At 42.9% G+C, this 15376-nt stretch overlaps 1 protein-coding gene across 5 annotated transcripts in view; it reads left to right on the top strand.

The window, feature by feature from the left end:
- KREMEN2 (kringle containing transmembrane protein 2) overlaps nt 1-12817 on the top strand; it is a 109247-nt gene extending 96430 nt beyond the window's left edge. For 4 of the 5 annotated variants that reach the window (XM_033944091.1, XM_033944092.1, XM_033944094.1 and 1 more), the window contains one exon: nt 10416-12817. In XM_033944091.1, the coding sequence (XP_033799982.1) occupies nt 10416-10656 (241 nt within the window). In that variant the 3' untranslated portion in view covers nt 10657-12817. The remainder of the gene's footprint in view (nt 1-10415) is intronic. The other variant, XM_033944096.1, reaches the window with a different exon arrangement.
- Nucleotides 12818-15376: the final 2559 nt, after the last annotated feature.

The raw sequence follows: 15376 nt of genomic DNA, 5'->3' as shown, positions 1-15376 counted from the left end.
GCATAATTTGTTCCAAAAACATGCTTGTAATCCAAAGCACTCGTATATCAAAGCAAATTTCAACAGAAACTCAGACGATTTGTTCCACAACCCAAAAACTTTAACAGAATATACTGTACTGTAATACGTTTAGAACAGTCACTACACTCCAGCGTCAGAGAGAGAAGAACCATCGGCTTAGCTATGACGCACATATACAATGCGTACTTGTATTGCAAGACCTCGCAGTGTCTTCGGCTCAGTTGTGATGACATGCCACGCATATACGTACTTGTATTGCAAGACATTGCTCGTTTATCAAGTTAAAATTTAATAAAACATTTTGCTTGTCTTGCAAAACACTCGAACACCAAGTTACTCGCAATCCAAGGTTTTACTGTACATCATTTTGGCTTTTTCATGGGCTATTAACCCGTGAGAGAAAATGGGAGGGGGGGGAAGAAGGAGAGAAAAACACTTTATAAGCATTGTCAATGCAGTCATCAAAGTGTAACATTTAACTGGAGAATGTCACTGAATATCTGTTCTGACCGCTGTGGCACTGTCCAGATAGTAGACAGCAAAATGAAAGAGATTGTAAAGATTCACAGGTGATAGCAGTGAAAAAAATGAGTAGAACCCAGAATAATGTTCACATCCAGCAATCTGTTATTAAGAAAAATACCCAATGTGGTCCACGTTACGCCCAATACAGTACTGCCTTGGGGTCATGACTAAAAACGTATCATATATATATATAAATGTCCAAATATAGCTACAAGTCACACCAAAATAAATTATTAAAAGTAAACATAATGAAAACCAGCAATTAAAATACCTTCATATTGTGTGGGAATCCTCTGATGTGGTGTGCAGAAACAAGATATAGCAACAGTAATGTAACAGTTAAAACAGCAAATTAAGAACATAAGAATAGCCTTACTGGGTCAGACCAAGGGTCCATCAAGCCCAGTAGCCCGTTCTCACGGTGGCCAATCCAGGTCCCTAGTACCCAAGGAAGTAGCAATATTCCATGCTACCAATCCAGGGAAAGCAGTAATTGCATGCATATCTAGATGTGTTATGTTATTAACAAAACTGTAAGTTTTACATTAAACTGTACCTGCTGTACAGTATCTTAAATTAATCTCATCTTAAAGGCAGTTAATAACTCCCAATAAATATCAGAGCATGAATTTTCTTCCATAGTGAGCTAATACATTTCTAACCAAAACATTGATTTATCAAGCAGAACACCTGATGAATCACTAATGGCTAGCAGAACATACCAGAGCCTAAAAGACCAATTACATTCCAGTAAAGAGTCAAAAGCACTAGGTTTGGGCTACAAAAACTCAAGGGAATGGTACAGTTTAGTGGATGAAGTATTTTCTTGTACGAAAGAGGAGTGGTACTTGGGTGTGATAGTATGTGATGATCTTAAGGTGGTCAAACAGGTTGTAAAGGTGACGACGAAAGCTAGAAGGATGCTAGGGTGCATAGGGAGAGGTATGGCCAGCAGGAATAAAGGAGATATTGATGCCCCTGTATAGGACTCTGGTGAGACCTCATTTAGAATATTGTGTACAATTCTTGAGACCACACCTTCAAAAAGATATATACAGGATGGAGTCAGTCCAGAGGAAGGCTACTAAAATGGTCAGTGGTCTTCATCATAAGGCATATGGGGACAGACTTAATATGCATACTTTGGAGGAAGTGGGAGTGGAGATATGATAGAGACATTTAAATACCCATGTGGCATAAATGTGCAAGAGGCAAGTCTCTTTCATTTGACAGGAAGCTCTGGAATGAAACGGCATAGGATGAAATTAAGAGGTGATAGTAATCTAATAGTGTTCCCCCATGAATTCGCGGTTCGTGAATTGCGGACTCGCTCATCCGCTGTCTGCTCCGACCACCTCTTCCTGTAGTAAAGTCAGGCTATACCAATCAGGAGCTGCGTGTCAGAGAAGCTCCTTATTTGTGTAGCCTGACTTTACTATAGGAAGAGGTGGTTGGAGCAGACCACGAGTGATTTTCTTCACCTGTCGGTGCTCCAGCTACCCTCTCCTGCCTCCCCTCCAGCTGCCCTCTCCTGCCTCCCCTGCCTTTTGTAGGCTTTCAAAATTTGTGGGGGTTCCTGGAACAGAACCCCTGTGAATTTCAGGGGAGTACAGAAAGGGTGGTAGATTTGTGGAATAGTCTCCCAGTAGAGGTGGTGGAGACAAAGACTGTCTGAATTCAAGAAAGCATTGGAAAGGCACAAGGGATCTCTTAGAGAGAGGAGGAGATAGTGGATGAAGCACTGGATGGGCCATTTGGCCTTTATCTGCCATTATGTTTCTATGTTTAAGCTTGAATTAAGGCAAGGCAGCAGAGGTGATGCTCTGGTACTTATCAAAATTTTGCACCAGAAGCAGTTACTTTTGTTGCCTATTCCTAAATCCAGTCCTCTCCTCTAATGTGCACCTCCTCTCTCTCTCCCAGTACTGAAAAAAAAAAATACTCAAGTGCTTGCAGTCTATGATATATCCTGCGCCTGTTTCTACCCTGCCAACCCATTTCAAACACCCTCAAAACCCAGAGTAAACCCCTTTGTTTTTACAAAGTTGCAGTGATATCCTCAGATGAATTATTTTTTTGAGGAAACAAGAGGCTTGGCTGAAATACAGGCATGTTTGCCCCATGGATGTAGCATGGAGATAGTTCTGGTTGCTATCAAGATGAACTGCTGCATTGCATGGATAGGGAAAACAAGCTCTCGTTATGTTGTGCTTGCCTTTGGGTTTTTTTTATGTAGTCAATCAGGAGCTGCTACCGAACTGTTCTGAAGAGGATAGTGATGATAGCCATCTATGGCTTAGGTCCTTTTTACAGGGTCCATTGGCTTATACGGTAGTAAATAGCCCAACCATCCTTGACAGTCTTGCTTAACTTTTTCCTGAATAACATCTTTCTGTGTTCTTTGAGATGGGACTGTGTTAGGGGGTTACCCTGGGCCATCATGACACATGCGAGTCTGCCTGAAGCTGAAATAGGCATAGCTAGCCGATGGACTTCAGGGCCCTCTCCCAAATTTCTATCCTGGGCCCCTGAATGATTAACACCAGCCCTGCCTTTTGAGAAATTTGTTATTGGGATTAAAAAAAAAAAAATCTTTATTCATTTTTAAAACTTCAACAAGTGTAACATACGATACAATCATTATATCCTTTAACATCACTTCATTTACCATCAAATTCTAACTCACATCAAATATCACCCCCCCCCCCTATACCCAACAATTGTTCTTAAGACTAAGAAATCATAAATTTCCCCTCACCACCACTACCCTGGACGTGTATGAACAAAAGAAAAAAATAATATTCATTCTGTACAATATTTTGTTAAGGACTCCCAAACATCCCTAAATTTCTTAAAATGCCCCTGCTGTATAGCTATTACCTGTTCCATTTTAAAGATTTGGCATAACGAATTCCAACAAAAATTATAATTAAGCTGATCCCAGTTTTTCATAATTTGCTGTATGGCAACTCCTGTCATGAGCAAAAGTTTATTATTGTTAGAAGATATTTGACTCTTGGCTCTCATGGACATACCAAACAATATAGTGTCATATGATAATGCCACCGGATTTTCCAGTAGACTAATCACTTGGCTCCAAATGGATTTCCAAAAACTAAGTATCAATGGACAATAGAATAGTAAATGATCTAATGTCCCGGCTTCGAGATTACAGTGCCAACATCTATTAGACTTAGAGCTATCTAATTTCTGTAAACGAACTGGGGTCCAAACTGCTCTATGTAACAAAAAAAACCAAGTTTGTCTCATAGATGCCGATGCCGTACATCTCATCCTCCAAGCCCAAATTCATGGCCATTGAGATGCAGTAATTTAATGGTTTATCTCAATGCTCCAAATGTCACGCAGACCAGTCTTTGGTTTCTTATTTAAAAATCCAGATATTAATTTATTCCACTGAGCAGCCTGGTATCCCAGGAAGTCCACTTGAAAAGATAAGATGGTTAAACTATGCTGTTTAGTTAGAATTTTTCATTCAGGGAACCCTTTCTGAATGGCCTGCTTCAATTGCCACCATCTATAATTTTGTGATTTGTTAAGACCAAATTTGTGTTGCAATTGTGAAAAGTCAAGCAGCTTACCATCTGATATAACATCATCCAAAGTACGAATATCTGCCTTCATCCAGTGTTTCCAGATGACCTTAATCCCACCAATTTGAATCTTGGAGTTCAGCCAGAGGGACTGATGTGGATTTATGGATTGGAATAGTTGTTAAATTATTGACAAATTTTAAAGTTTGCCACGTGTCTAATAAAATTCTATTGTCCTTGTACAATCTAGGAGACTTGATACTTAGAACGTGACCTAATCACAGTGGAGACATGAGTTACCATTCCAACCATAACCAGTCTGGAAGATTTTCCATGAGCTCAGGGAGGAACCAGTACATTCCCTGACGCATAATATAGGCTTGATGGTACCTATAAAATTTGGGAAAATTTACCCCACCCTCCGCAATTGGTTTTTATAGAGATACCATGGCAATTCTTGCTGCTTTCCCTAGCCAAATAAATTTTGTCAGAATACTATTTAATTTCTTTTAAAAGGACCCCTGAAAAAACAACAGTAACATTCCCATTTGGTAACAAACCACAGGCAGAATCATCATCTTAACTGTTTGGACTCTCCCCCACCAAGACAATGGGTTCCAATGCTCACACATTTCTGTGATCTTCAGCCATAAAGATTTTTATCCAAATACCTAAATATCTTATATCCTCGTGCTTCCAAAGAAAAGGGAATGTATCAAATAATCCTTTTGTACAATATACATTTAGTGGGAGAACCTCTGGTTTGCTTCAGTTTATTTTGTAACCAGAGAAATTTTCCAAACCTATCAATCAGATCCAGTAAATGTGGAATGGTGGATTCAGGATTCCTCAAATGAAGCAAATAGTCATCTCCATAAGCAGAGACCTTGTATTCCCGATCTGTATAAGGAATACCCTGTATCTCCTCTGCCTGCTGAATAGCCAATAACAAGGGTTCCAACACAATGTCAAAAAGCAAAGGCGATAACGGACACCCTTGTCTAACTCCCCTTTAAGACAAAAATGTTCAGAAAAATTATTATTAATGTATAATCTTGCATAAGGGTGTTATTGGGTTTATATACGTATGCAGATGATGTCTAAGTCATTTGTCCTTGGTTACACTTGGGGCTCCTTTTACGAAGGTGCATTAGGGCCTTAACGCACGGAATAGCATGCGCTAAAATACCGCGCGTGCTAGCCACTACCGCCTCCTCTTGAGCAGGCGGTAGTTTTTCAGCTAGCGCGCATGCTAATCTGGTGCGTGCGCTAAAAATGCTAGCGCACCTTTGTAAAAGGAGCCCTTGATAAATGACTAGTTACCATTGCAGATTAGTTCCCCCAAAACAAATTGATGTTGAATGCCCAAAAAACTGTTAGTGGGGACCAGTAATCTGGCACCAGTTCTAATACTGGTTATTTTGCAATTAGAGATTTTTCCATTGGGGAAAAAAAATGAAAGATCTGAGTTTTTTTTATTGGATCAGAGATGCAAATAACAAGAATAGGTGCAGCAATTACAACTGCCATAATGAAGGCTTTTTTGGAAAAATATGGCCTATGGCTGCAATGGGACTCTATAATTGGTGGGAGGTATTCAGAATAGAATAGTGTAGTTTTTATTTAAAATGTTATTGCTTTTATAAACCATTTTGGATCAGGAAAGCACTATAAAAGCTTTTAGAAATAAATAAATTCATTCTGTATATAAATTTCTGTCACTTCTTCTGTCACTAGCGCTTTCTTTGACCCGCGCTTAGTTGTGTAAACTGAGGATTTTTCCCCTGTCTCACTAATATTTTGGAGAAAAATTATCATTCCTTATTAGCTTCTGCTATTTTCACTTTGTCCAAGAAAGATTATTTTTACCTTCAACTCTTTGCTTTGAAACAGGGTTTCTAAAAGTGGGGGCTCGGGACCCCAAATGCCATCACAAAATCCTGATTTGGGATTGTGATCTGGCTGATTGTGATAGGTGCATCATTACTTTGCACTACTCGGGAGTCACCAAATTTTATTTGGCAACAATCATGGGGTTATGGCCACAAAATAATTGACAAGCACTACTTTGAAATAGTTAAACACTGCCTGGATATATGAGAAATAGGAGATATCATTTCCAAGGTGGGATATGTGCTCCCTCTAGTGGTAAGAGATGAGAAAACTAGATGTTTGTCAAGATTTGGCACTATATGTGAGGTGCTGCTGAAAAGTTCTCAGCAGTCTCATCAAACTTTTGATTATCCCTGCAGTATGACTAAGTCTAGGTCAGCCCACATCTTGCCCATATCCCTCCCTAACCACTCCTCCAAAAACACCCCTTTCTGCTCTGGGCACACAGCAGGATTCAGAGGTCTAAAAAGTCTCTGGATATGTCTAAAAACCCGTTTCGATTATCGGCACTTGGACAACCTGTCTTTTTCGTCCAAGTGCTGACTTGGGTGGGTTTTTAGACATATTTCTGTTTAGATTATTAGCCCCATAGAGAACCTAAAAAAAATTAAACAAAGGACCATATATCAGTAATAGACATATGAAGGCAAAAACATGAACTGGAAACCTTAGGAAGTCAGATTTTGCACACAGCGCTAATAGAGAAATAGAAACTGAAATGCAAAATAACCAGGGATATACATTTCCAAAAGCTACCTGCTTGTTCTCGGATAAAAAAATACTTTTTTCCTACCTTTGCTGTCTGAGCATTTTACTTTTCTATTCACTTTGATCCCAGTGTCTCGTCTGCTTTTTTTCTTTTTTTCCCCCATCTTTGCAGGGTCTACTTACTCTCCATTTGACATTTCTTCTCTCTCCATGTCTACCATCCATCTTCCCTCTATATGTTCAGCATCTAAGTTTCCAAGTTTATTAAAATTTTGATATAACGCTAATCATAATTTCTAAGCATTTTACAATAAAATAGGGGAAAACATTTAAACATTCTAAATATATAATGTACGAACTGGACAGACAAAGAAACAAAAGGGAAGTAGGGAGAATTACAATTTTAAAGAAAAGAGAACATGAAAGGTAAACAACAGAAGGGAGGTAAAGGAGATCAGAATAGGAACAAGGCATCAGCAGAACCGTTTCAGCATTCATATGAGTCTTTAAAAAGGATTTAAGATTTCCTTTGAATTTATCTAAGTTTTGTTCGGCCCTGATACTGGGTGGTAACGAATTCCAGACAGTGGGTGCCGTTGTAGTAAATGAAGAGGCCCACCGCGTACTGATGATTTTTAAAGATGGTACATAAAGGAGATGCTGAGAAGAGGATCTTAGGGCTCTAGGGGGATTGTGTGGGATTAGTAGCTTATGAATGAAAGCGGGTTCTTTGGTATTTTGGGTTCTGAATGAAAGAATAGCTATTTTATATAGAATTCGGTGTGGTACTGGCAGCCAATGTGCACTTTCTAATAACGGGGTGACATGATCAAATTTCTTCATATTTGTTATGATTTTCATTGCAGTATTTTGTATCAATTGGAGGCATTGAATGTCTTTTTGGCAGATTCCTTTATATAATGAATTGCAGTAGTCGAGTTTGGATATGATAAGGGAGTGGATTAGTATGTTGAGAGACTGAGGGTCCAAAATATTTGATAAAGATCTTATCATTCTAAGTTTGAAAAAAACAATTCTTTACTACTGTGCTGATCTGTGCACGGGAGGACAATTTACTATCTATTATTACTCCAAGTATTTTGGTTGTACTAACAGGTCTGAGGTGAGTATACACATTTCCAAGTCTAGGGTAAGTACACATTGTAATTCTGGGTCTAGGGAGAGTACACACCTTGCAAACAGTACTGAAGGAGTCAAATTAGCTCAAGCGGGAATATCTCCACAGAGATATAACAAACATAAGGTATGGAGGGCTATGTACGCCAATGTCCACAGTTTGAGCAACAAGATTCTGGAATTAGAGACGGAAATAAGGAACGCCGACCTAGATGTGGTGGCGATATCCTAGACCTGGCTCCCGGACTCCCATGGGTGAGACATGGCCATACCGGGTTACAACTTATTTCGTTGAGATAGAGAGGGCAAAATGGGAGGAGGGGTAGCACTTTATACTAAAGATGACATTAAAGTTACCAGAATTGCAGATGTCAGGTACACCGGGGAATCCCTCTGGGTGAATTTGGCCAGGGGGAAGGACAAATGCCTGTATCTTGGCATAATATACAGACCTCCAAGACAACAGGATGACCTAGATATAGAATTAATCGAAGACATAGAAAATATCACTTTGCGTGGGGACACAGTATTGTTAGGAGACTTCAATATGCCTGATGTGGATTGGAACAAACTTTCCTCTGTGACCAGCAGCAGCAGAAGGCTATTAACCTCTATAAAGGGAGTAAGACTCAGGCAAATGGTATTAGAGCCCACTGTGCCTTTAATGGTGGTTGCTAAACTGGCTCCAGCTGGTTTATTGGGGCAGTATTTTACCGGCCAATTATCAGAACAGCTCACAATGGTCTTTTCTGAGCTAACTAGCAGTCTCGGACTCTGTCACCCAAATTTAGTTCAACAAGGTCATTAATATTAAAATGGTAGTAAAATGTGTTCATTGCCGGGTGATTCCCTAATCATGTTGTACCACATTTGCGGGCAAAATTTTCTAGCAAGTTCTGAGCTGTCGTAACCTTACCTTACAGTCAGTGCTTGGATGCTGCTTGGCTCAGGCACCGACAGGAAAATAAGGTTTGACAGCTCAGGAACCCCCTCCCCCCCACACATGGCAAAAAAAAAAAAAAAAGATTGTCAGGAGGGATGCCCACTTACTCCTGCTATCACCATTACCCATCCCCGACATCCTGCAGGAGGGATGCCCACTCCCTCCCGCTGCCTACGTCACCCCCCCCCCCAACCACCTTTTGACACTCCTGGCAAAAGGGATGCTCATTCCCTCTTGCCATTGCCTTTCAACAGGTACATCCCTCCCCCCTCCCACCGACAGGAGGGATGCCCATTCCCTGTTAACGCTGCTGTCACCCACCCCCTGACAAACTCCTGACACCCCTGGCAGGAAGGATGCCCACTCCCTCCTGCCCCCCTAACTCCTTGACAACCAATACCCCCGCTAACCCACTGCCCACATAGGGAACTGCGGCAGCGATGGGAAGGAGTGGGCATCCCTCCTGCTGATCTTGTGAGGGGGCGCATGGGACATTTCCCCCTGCTGCTCTCCCTGCCAGTCAATCATCTGAGCTGGCAGTACTCAGGAGACTTACGGCTCAGTTGATCGGGGCAGGGAGAGCTTTGACAAAAGGAAGGAGATGTGCTTAGCAATTGCTCTTTACCAGCAATTCTCCGCCCAAATAGCATGCATGCTGAGAATCACCTGTAAAATAAAAATCGCTCCCACTATATTCACAACATCGACTTGCCAGATTTTACTGGTGAGTTTTGAGAATCTTCCTCTTAGCCCTAATAATATCTTAAAGTACTATCTATACAGCCCTGATGCGAGTTCTCCAGTGGAAGTACAAGTTAACCTTTAGGGCTGTCTCTAAAATGTGTAACCCTTATCTCTAATTAAATAAAACAGTCTCAGTACTCAGTGGTGTTCGAACATAACTTTATTCTCAAAATTGTGCAACAATATAACCTTGAGTATATGCATTCTCCTGCTGCTAGTGAGAAGAAATTTAAAAATATGTATCAGTGATCTTTAAATTGTACCCCTTGACTCCCAATATTCCATTTTGGTCCATTGATGTTTTCCTGGACTCTGAGAATGGGCATTTCCTAGAATTTAATTAATTCCTTTTCTAAATGTGAAATTCTTTCTTTGCTCCTCTTCTCACTTGGGCCTAAATACCTCCTTCGCTTTTCTCCTCCAGTTAAACAACTGTAGTTCTTCAACTCTTTTCTTCTTCTATGACAGATACTACTTAGTATCCAAATTCCTTTTCTCCTTTAATTTTGTTGGTAACAGGGTCTCTCAGGATGGGGGGCCCCTTGGTATTGCTCTTATTTGGACTTAAGACGTGGACTAAACATTTCCTTCCAGCGCTAACATAAGATCCTGTTGGGTAACTGTGATTTGGATTAACCAGTGTCAGTGACAGGATGTTGGGTTTCATGGCCATTCGTTTGACCTAGTATAGTACATCTTCTGATCTTATGTGTAATGATCTTATTAGACCAAGAACACTATTTGCTTTTTACACTGCCATTGTCGCTTCTGTTAATTAGGGCATAGTCTTCTGTCTCTTCACAAAACTGTCTAATTGCCTACCAACACATATTTATATTTGCAATATTTTTATCTTAGCTCTTATATTAAATATCTATTCTTTTCCACAGAACTTGCCTCTTTATCCAGAAAAAAACCATGCCAGGAGTGCTTATAGTAAATGGTAAAAAGAGCCACTGCCCAGGGAACAAGGCATGGTCAGTGGCCTACAAGCACACCAAGGTGATGATCTGTAGTGACAACCACAAAGGTGTGGAAAATAGCTCAGATTGCTCCAGTCTATGCGACAGCTACAAGAACTTGGCGCCCACAAAACAGTCATCTTTGAAGTCTCTAATCTCCACCACCTGAAGAGGTTTTCCACCAAAAAGCAATCCCTTCTGCGACCTTTTATCTCCTTTGCCTAGAAATAATGTCCATTGAGTTTTTTGATTATCACAGCCTGAGGGGACCAACAGCTATAGAGCATACTTACAATATATGTATTTGCTGGTGTATGAGCAGTACATTAAGCTCTTCATAGGATATGCTGGATATTTTCCATTGTAGTATCTGTTGAAAGGACACTAAGCAATGTGTATAAAAGATGATGGTATCTGTTGCTATAAGGCACTTGCAATACTGGGGATGGAGAAAACCATGGGCTTCTCTAAGGACTCTCCATGCTACAAAAATCAGTCATGTGTTTGCATTGTAATGGAAGAGGACAGGTATGCCTTAAATTGTGTAATCAGAATCCTATGTTCTATATTCAAGTGTCTAGACCCAGGAAATTGTTTCTACATGTAACAAGGAAAGGGATAGGTATCTGCGGAAAGCCACTGCTTATTCTTGGGATTAAGTAGAATGGAATTTTCCTACTTTCTGGAACTCTGCCATACACTTGTAACCTGGACTGGCTACTGTTGGAAAGAAGATACTGTACTAGATAGACCCTTGGTCTGACCCAGTATGTTAACTTGTGTTCAATAATAGCATAAGATCACAATCGAGGCTTGCATAACTACAGTAGGTTTCATTCCTGACAACCTCTGATTCTTGGCCCCCAAATTTTAGTCCTTACCAAAAAGGCCTTTTGTTCCCTAGCATGATTAATTCCATTAGATCTGCCCTGCATGACAAGTCATTTAGCACTCTTACTCATGCTTCAAGTACCTACAACTTATATAGAATATGACTATGAAGTTTCTATACAGTGCCAAATGATCTGATCATATCAAAGATAGTGGAACACTTTTTTTTTTGTTTAGAGGGGTCCAAAAGCTCTTCCCTAGACCCTGCTCCAGACCCCACCAAAGCTCTACTACAGACTCTGCCCCTATAATAACAGTACTAATTGTAATGCTATTTCTTCCATTCATTCTTCACAAACACACAATGTAATCTTATTAACGATACATAAAAGTAACCACATAATTAAACTACACAAAACACACTATATGCAGAGAAAATTTTAATTAACTCTCTCTGATGGGGTTTACATCCCATCTCAGTTCATGAACCTGAGAACCAGGGGTCATCTTGTTCAATTGTGAAGCTAACCCAGAGAAGGGAGCTTGGTATATGATTGTGGGAACTGCAGTCCTGCTGGGAAAGATCTAGTCAGTGTGAAAGATTAGAAGTGTGGTGGCAGGTCTAGATATCCCCTATCCTTCCAGTCGGGGTGACTACTGATAAAAGAAATCCCAGAAAAAGAATGTGAACCGATTTACATTTGAAGTACCTAATTTGCATATGTGCTTAGGTGCAGAGGAAAAGGACTCTGACGCTATGAAAGACACCCTCAGGACTTGGGAAAACCCTAAAAAGGGAGGGCAAAGTCCCTCTTCCGGGTTAGAGGGTTCTAAAGGGTCTTGGACTGAACTGAAATTCACTCACCCTAAAGAAGAGGGGAGACACTATTCAAGACTCTCCAGAGAAAAAGCACATTAAGAAGTTTTGAAAAACTGGGATTTAAGTGTAATATTTAGGAGGAGGAATACTGGTATGATCCTAACTCCACACTTAAGTCCTTGATACTAGTGCTGACAGGAGGCCCAGTACAGTAGAGAATTTGACCAGTACTTCTTAGCAATAACAGGGAGTCCAGTGCAGTGAGCAAGAGTGAGTGGTGGTAGGAAGGTCTGCAGGGATCTGTGCATCAGCAGAGTGAGGATTCAGAGATGTCCAGACTTAGTACAAAAGGACCAAGGCTCAGGCTACGCCTTTGGGTAGGCAACACAGGAAGAAAGAGCCAGCCCGACAAGGACTGGGACATCCATCAACTAAACCACACTATCATTTATATTCTGCTTTTTTTTCAGAGAGATCAAGGCAGATGACTTTAAAATATACAATGTCACCTCAGTAACTGCTGCAGAAAACTCCTCTTCGGTGCCGAAGAAATACATCAAGAAGTAATACAAAACCCTGCAAAGAGCATTGAATAGCAATACTGAGTCAGACCAATGGCCCATCTAGCACAGTATCCCATTTCATTTTTTGTTAACTATTTAATTTTAATAAACATATATTGCACAAACTGTGAAGTATTGTGAGTTCTTCAATGCCCACTCAACACAAATCACTGCAAAAATGCAGCAGGACAGTGGTCTTCACTAATTTTTAAGTTGGGGCTGTTTCAAGTTCAAAAAAGCTGAAGAGCCAACCAGAACACCTGGCCTCGGTCATACACAGTGGCGTACCTAGGGGGGGGGGGGGGGGGGGGCGGGTCGCCCCGGGTACCAGCCCTAAGGGGGTGTTCCCGGCCTTGCCGTTCAGTCCCCCGCCACCCCCGAAGGACCGCTCGCCCCACTGACCTTCCTGCACCACCTGTGAAGCAGCCCGCAGCAGGATCGCGAAGTCAGCGTCAGCATCCCGGCGCTGCTTCCTGCGCCGCGATCCCGCCCCTCCTCTGACGTCAGAGGAGGGGCGGGACCGTGGCGCAGGAAGCAGCGCAGGGATCGCTGACGCTGACTTCGCGATCCTGCTGCGGCTGCTTCATAGGTGGTGCAGGGAGGCCAGGGGGGCGAGCGGTCCTTCGGGGTGGGTCGGGGCATCAGGCCTTCAGGGTGGGGCGGGCGGGCAGGCAAGCAGGCTTTCAAGGGGGAGGGGGTGACAGGCAGGCAGGCAGGCCTTCAAGGGGGGACAGGCCTTCGGGGGGGGGTGCAGACCTTCAAGGGGTGCAGGCCTTCAAGGGGTGCAGGCAGGCCTTCAGGGGGGTGCAGGCCTTCGGGGGGGGTGTAGGCCTTTGGGGGGGGTGCAGACCTTCAAGGGGGTGCAGGCCTTCAAGGGGGGGAACAGGCCTTCAAGGGGGGAAAGGCAGGCAGGCCTTCAAGGGGGGGACAGGCCTACAAGGGGGGGACAGGCCTACAAGGGGGGGGGACAGGCCTACAAGGGGGGGGACAGGCCTTCAAGGGGGGGGGCAGGCCTTCAAGGGGGGTGCAGGCCTTATAGGGGGGACAGGCCTACAAGGGGGGGACAGGCCTACAAGTGGGTGGGACAGGCCTTCAAGGGGGGGACAGGCCTTCGGGGGGGTGCAGACCTTCAAGGGAGTGCAGGCCTTCGGGGGGGGTGCAGTCCTTCAAGGGGGTGCAGGCCTTCAAGGGGGGGAAAGGCAGGCAGGCAGGCCTTCAAGGTGGGACAGGCCTACAAGGGGGGGGGGAGAAGCTACAAGGGGGTGGGACAGGCCTTCAAGTGGGGGACAGGCCTTCGGGGGGGTGCAGGCCTTCGGGGGGTGCAGACCTTCAAGGGGGGGACAGGCAGGCAGGCCTTCAAGGGGGGGACAGGCCTACAAGGGGAAGGGACAGGCCTTCAAGGGGGGTGCAGGCCTTCAAGGTGGGACAGGCAGACCTTTAAGGGGGGACAGGCCTTTGGGGGGGGACCATGATTTAGAAGTACACGGAGGGAAGGGGGTGTTCAAAGAGACATGCATATGCCAAACTTTGGGGGGGGGAAGAAATAATGGGTCTGAAAATAGAGGAGAGGGAGAGAGATGATGGACCATGGGATTTAGGGAGGGAAGGAACAGAAAGGGAGAGAAATTGGACACAAGGGATGGTGTGGAGGAGGGATAGAGATACTGGATAGGAGGGTAATTAGGAAAAGAAACGGAGAGATGGTGGACTCTAGGATGGTGGGGAAGGAGGGAGAGATGCCGGATGAAAGGGTATTTAAGAAAAGGTGGATCTGTGGAGGGAGATGAAAAAAAGGAAAGATACCAGACTTCCTGGGAAGGGAAGGGAAATGGAAAGGGAGGACAGAGTTGGCAGATGGATGGTTAGCATGCAGAAAGAAGGAGACCCTGGCAAGCAAGTTATCAGAAGAAAACCAGAGCCTTGGACCAACAAGATTTGAAATATAACCAGACAACAAAAGGTAGAAAAATTAATTTTATTTTCTGTTTTGTGATTATAACATGTCAGATTTGAAATGTGTATCCTGCCAGAGCTGGTGTTGGACTGCAAACGTGAGCTAGGATTTAACAGAAAGAGGAAAAGTCCTTTTTGTTTCTTTATTTTATTTACACCACAGCGCCAGTGTGGTTAGGAGAAGCCAAAGGGGGTGAAAAAGCTATAAAACCCACCAGGAGTTTTGAAAAAAATCACCCAACTGGGCAGGAAAATCGAATTGAAAAACCAATTCAATAGGGCTGAATCGAATCAAATTTTTTTTTCCTGTATCTGGCAGCATTAGTTTGCGCTACTGTCTTAGACTTTAGGACCTGGGATTGGGGAGAGATGGCATCCTCAGTACTTTATAATGCAAGTGAAACGAGGATTTGGTCAGACTTTTGAAGGGTCTGCAGAAAAAAAATATTGTATAGGCCGGGGACATGAGACAGCAGGAAATGGGAACTTTTCTTCCTTCTATTTTTGTGAATGGAAAGGCTGAGGATGTCAGAGAGGTCAGTTAAAATATGTGCTTTATAAGAAAATATAATAATGTGTTTTATAAAGTTTATAGCATAGCTGGCCTACCCAGTGAGGTGTTCCTAGTGGTGATGGTGGCAGCGTGTCAATGTGTTGAGAGGAAGAGGTGGTCTGGGAAATTCTGCTGAGCAAACTCCGGGCCCATTTCCACCCCCCAGTTA

The sequence above is a fragment of the Geotrypetes seraphini genome, chromosome 5 (assembly GCF_902459505.1).
Source record: "Geotrypetes seraphini chromosome 5, aGeoSer1.1, whole genome shotgun sequence".
Taxonomy (NCBI): Eukaryota; Metazoa; Chordata; class Amphibia; order Gymnophiona; family Dermophiidae; genus Geotrypetes; species Geotrypetes seraphini.
Note: the sequence above shows the minus strand (reverse complement) of the source record. Positions and strands in the feature narration are given on the sequence as shown.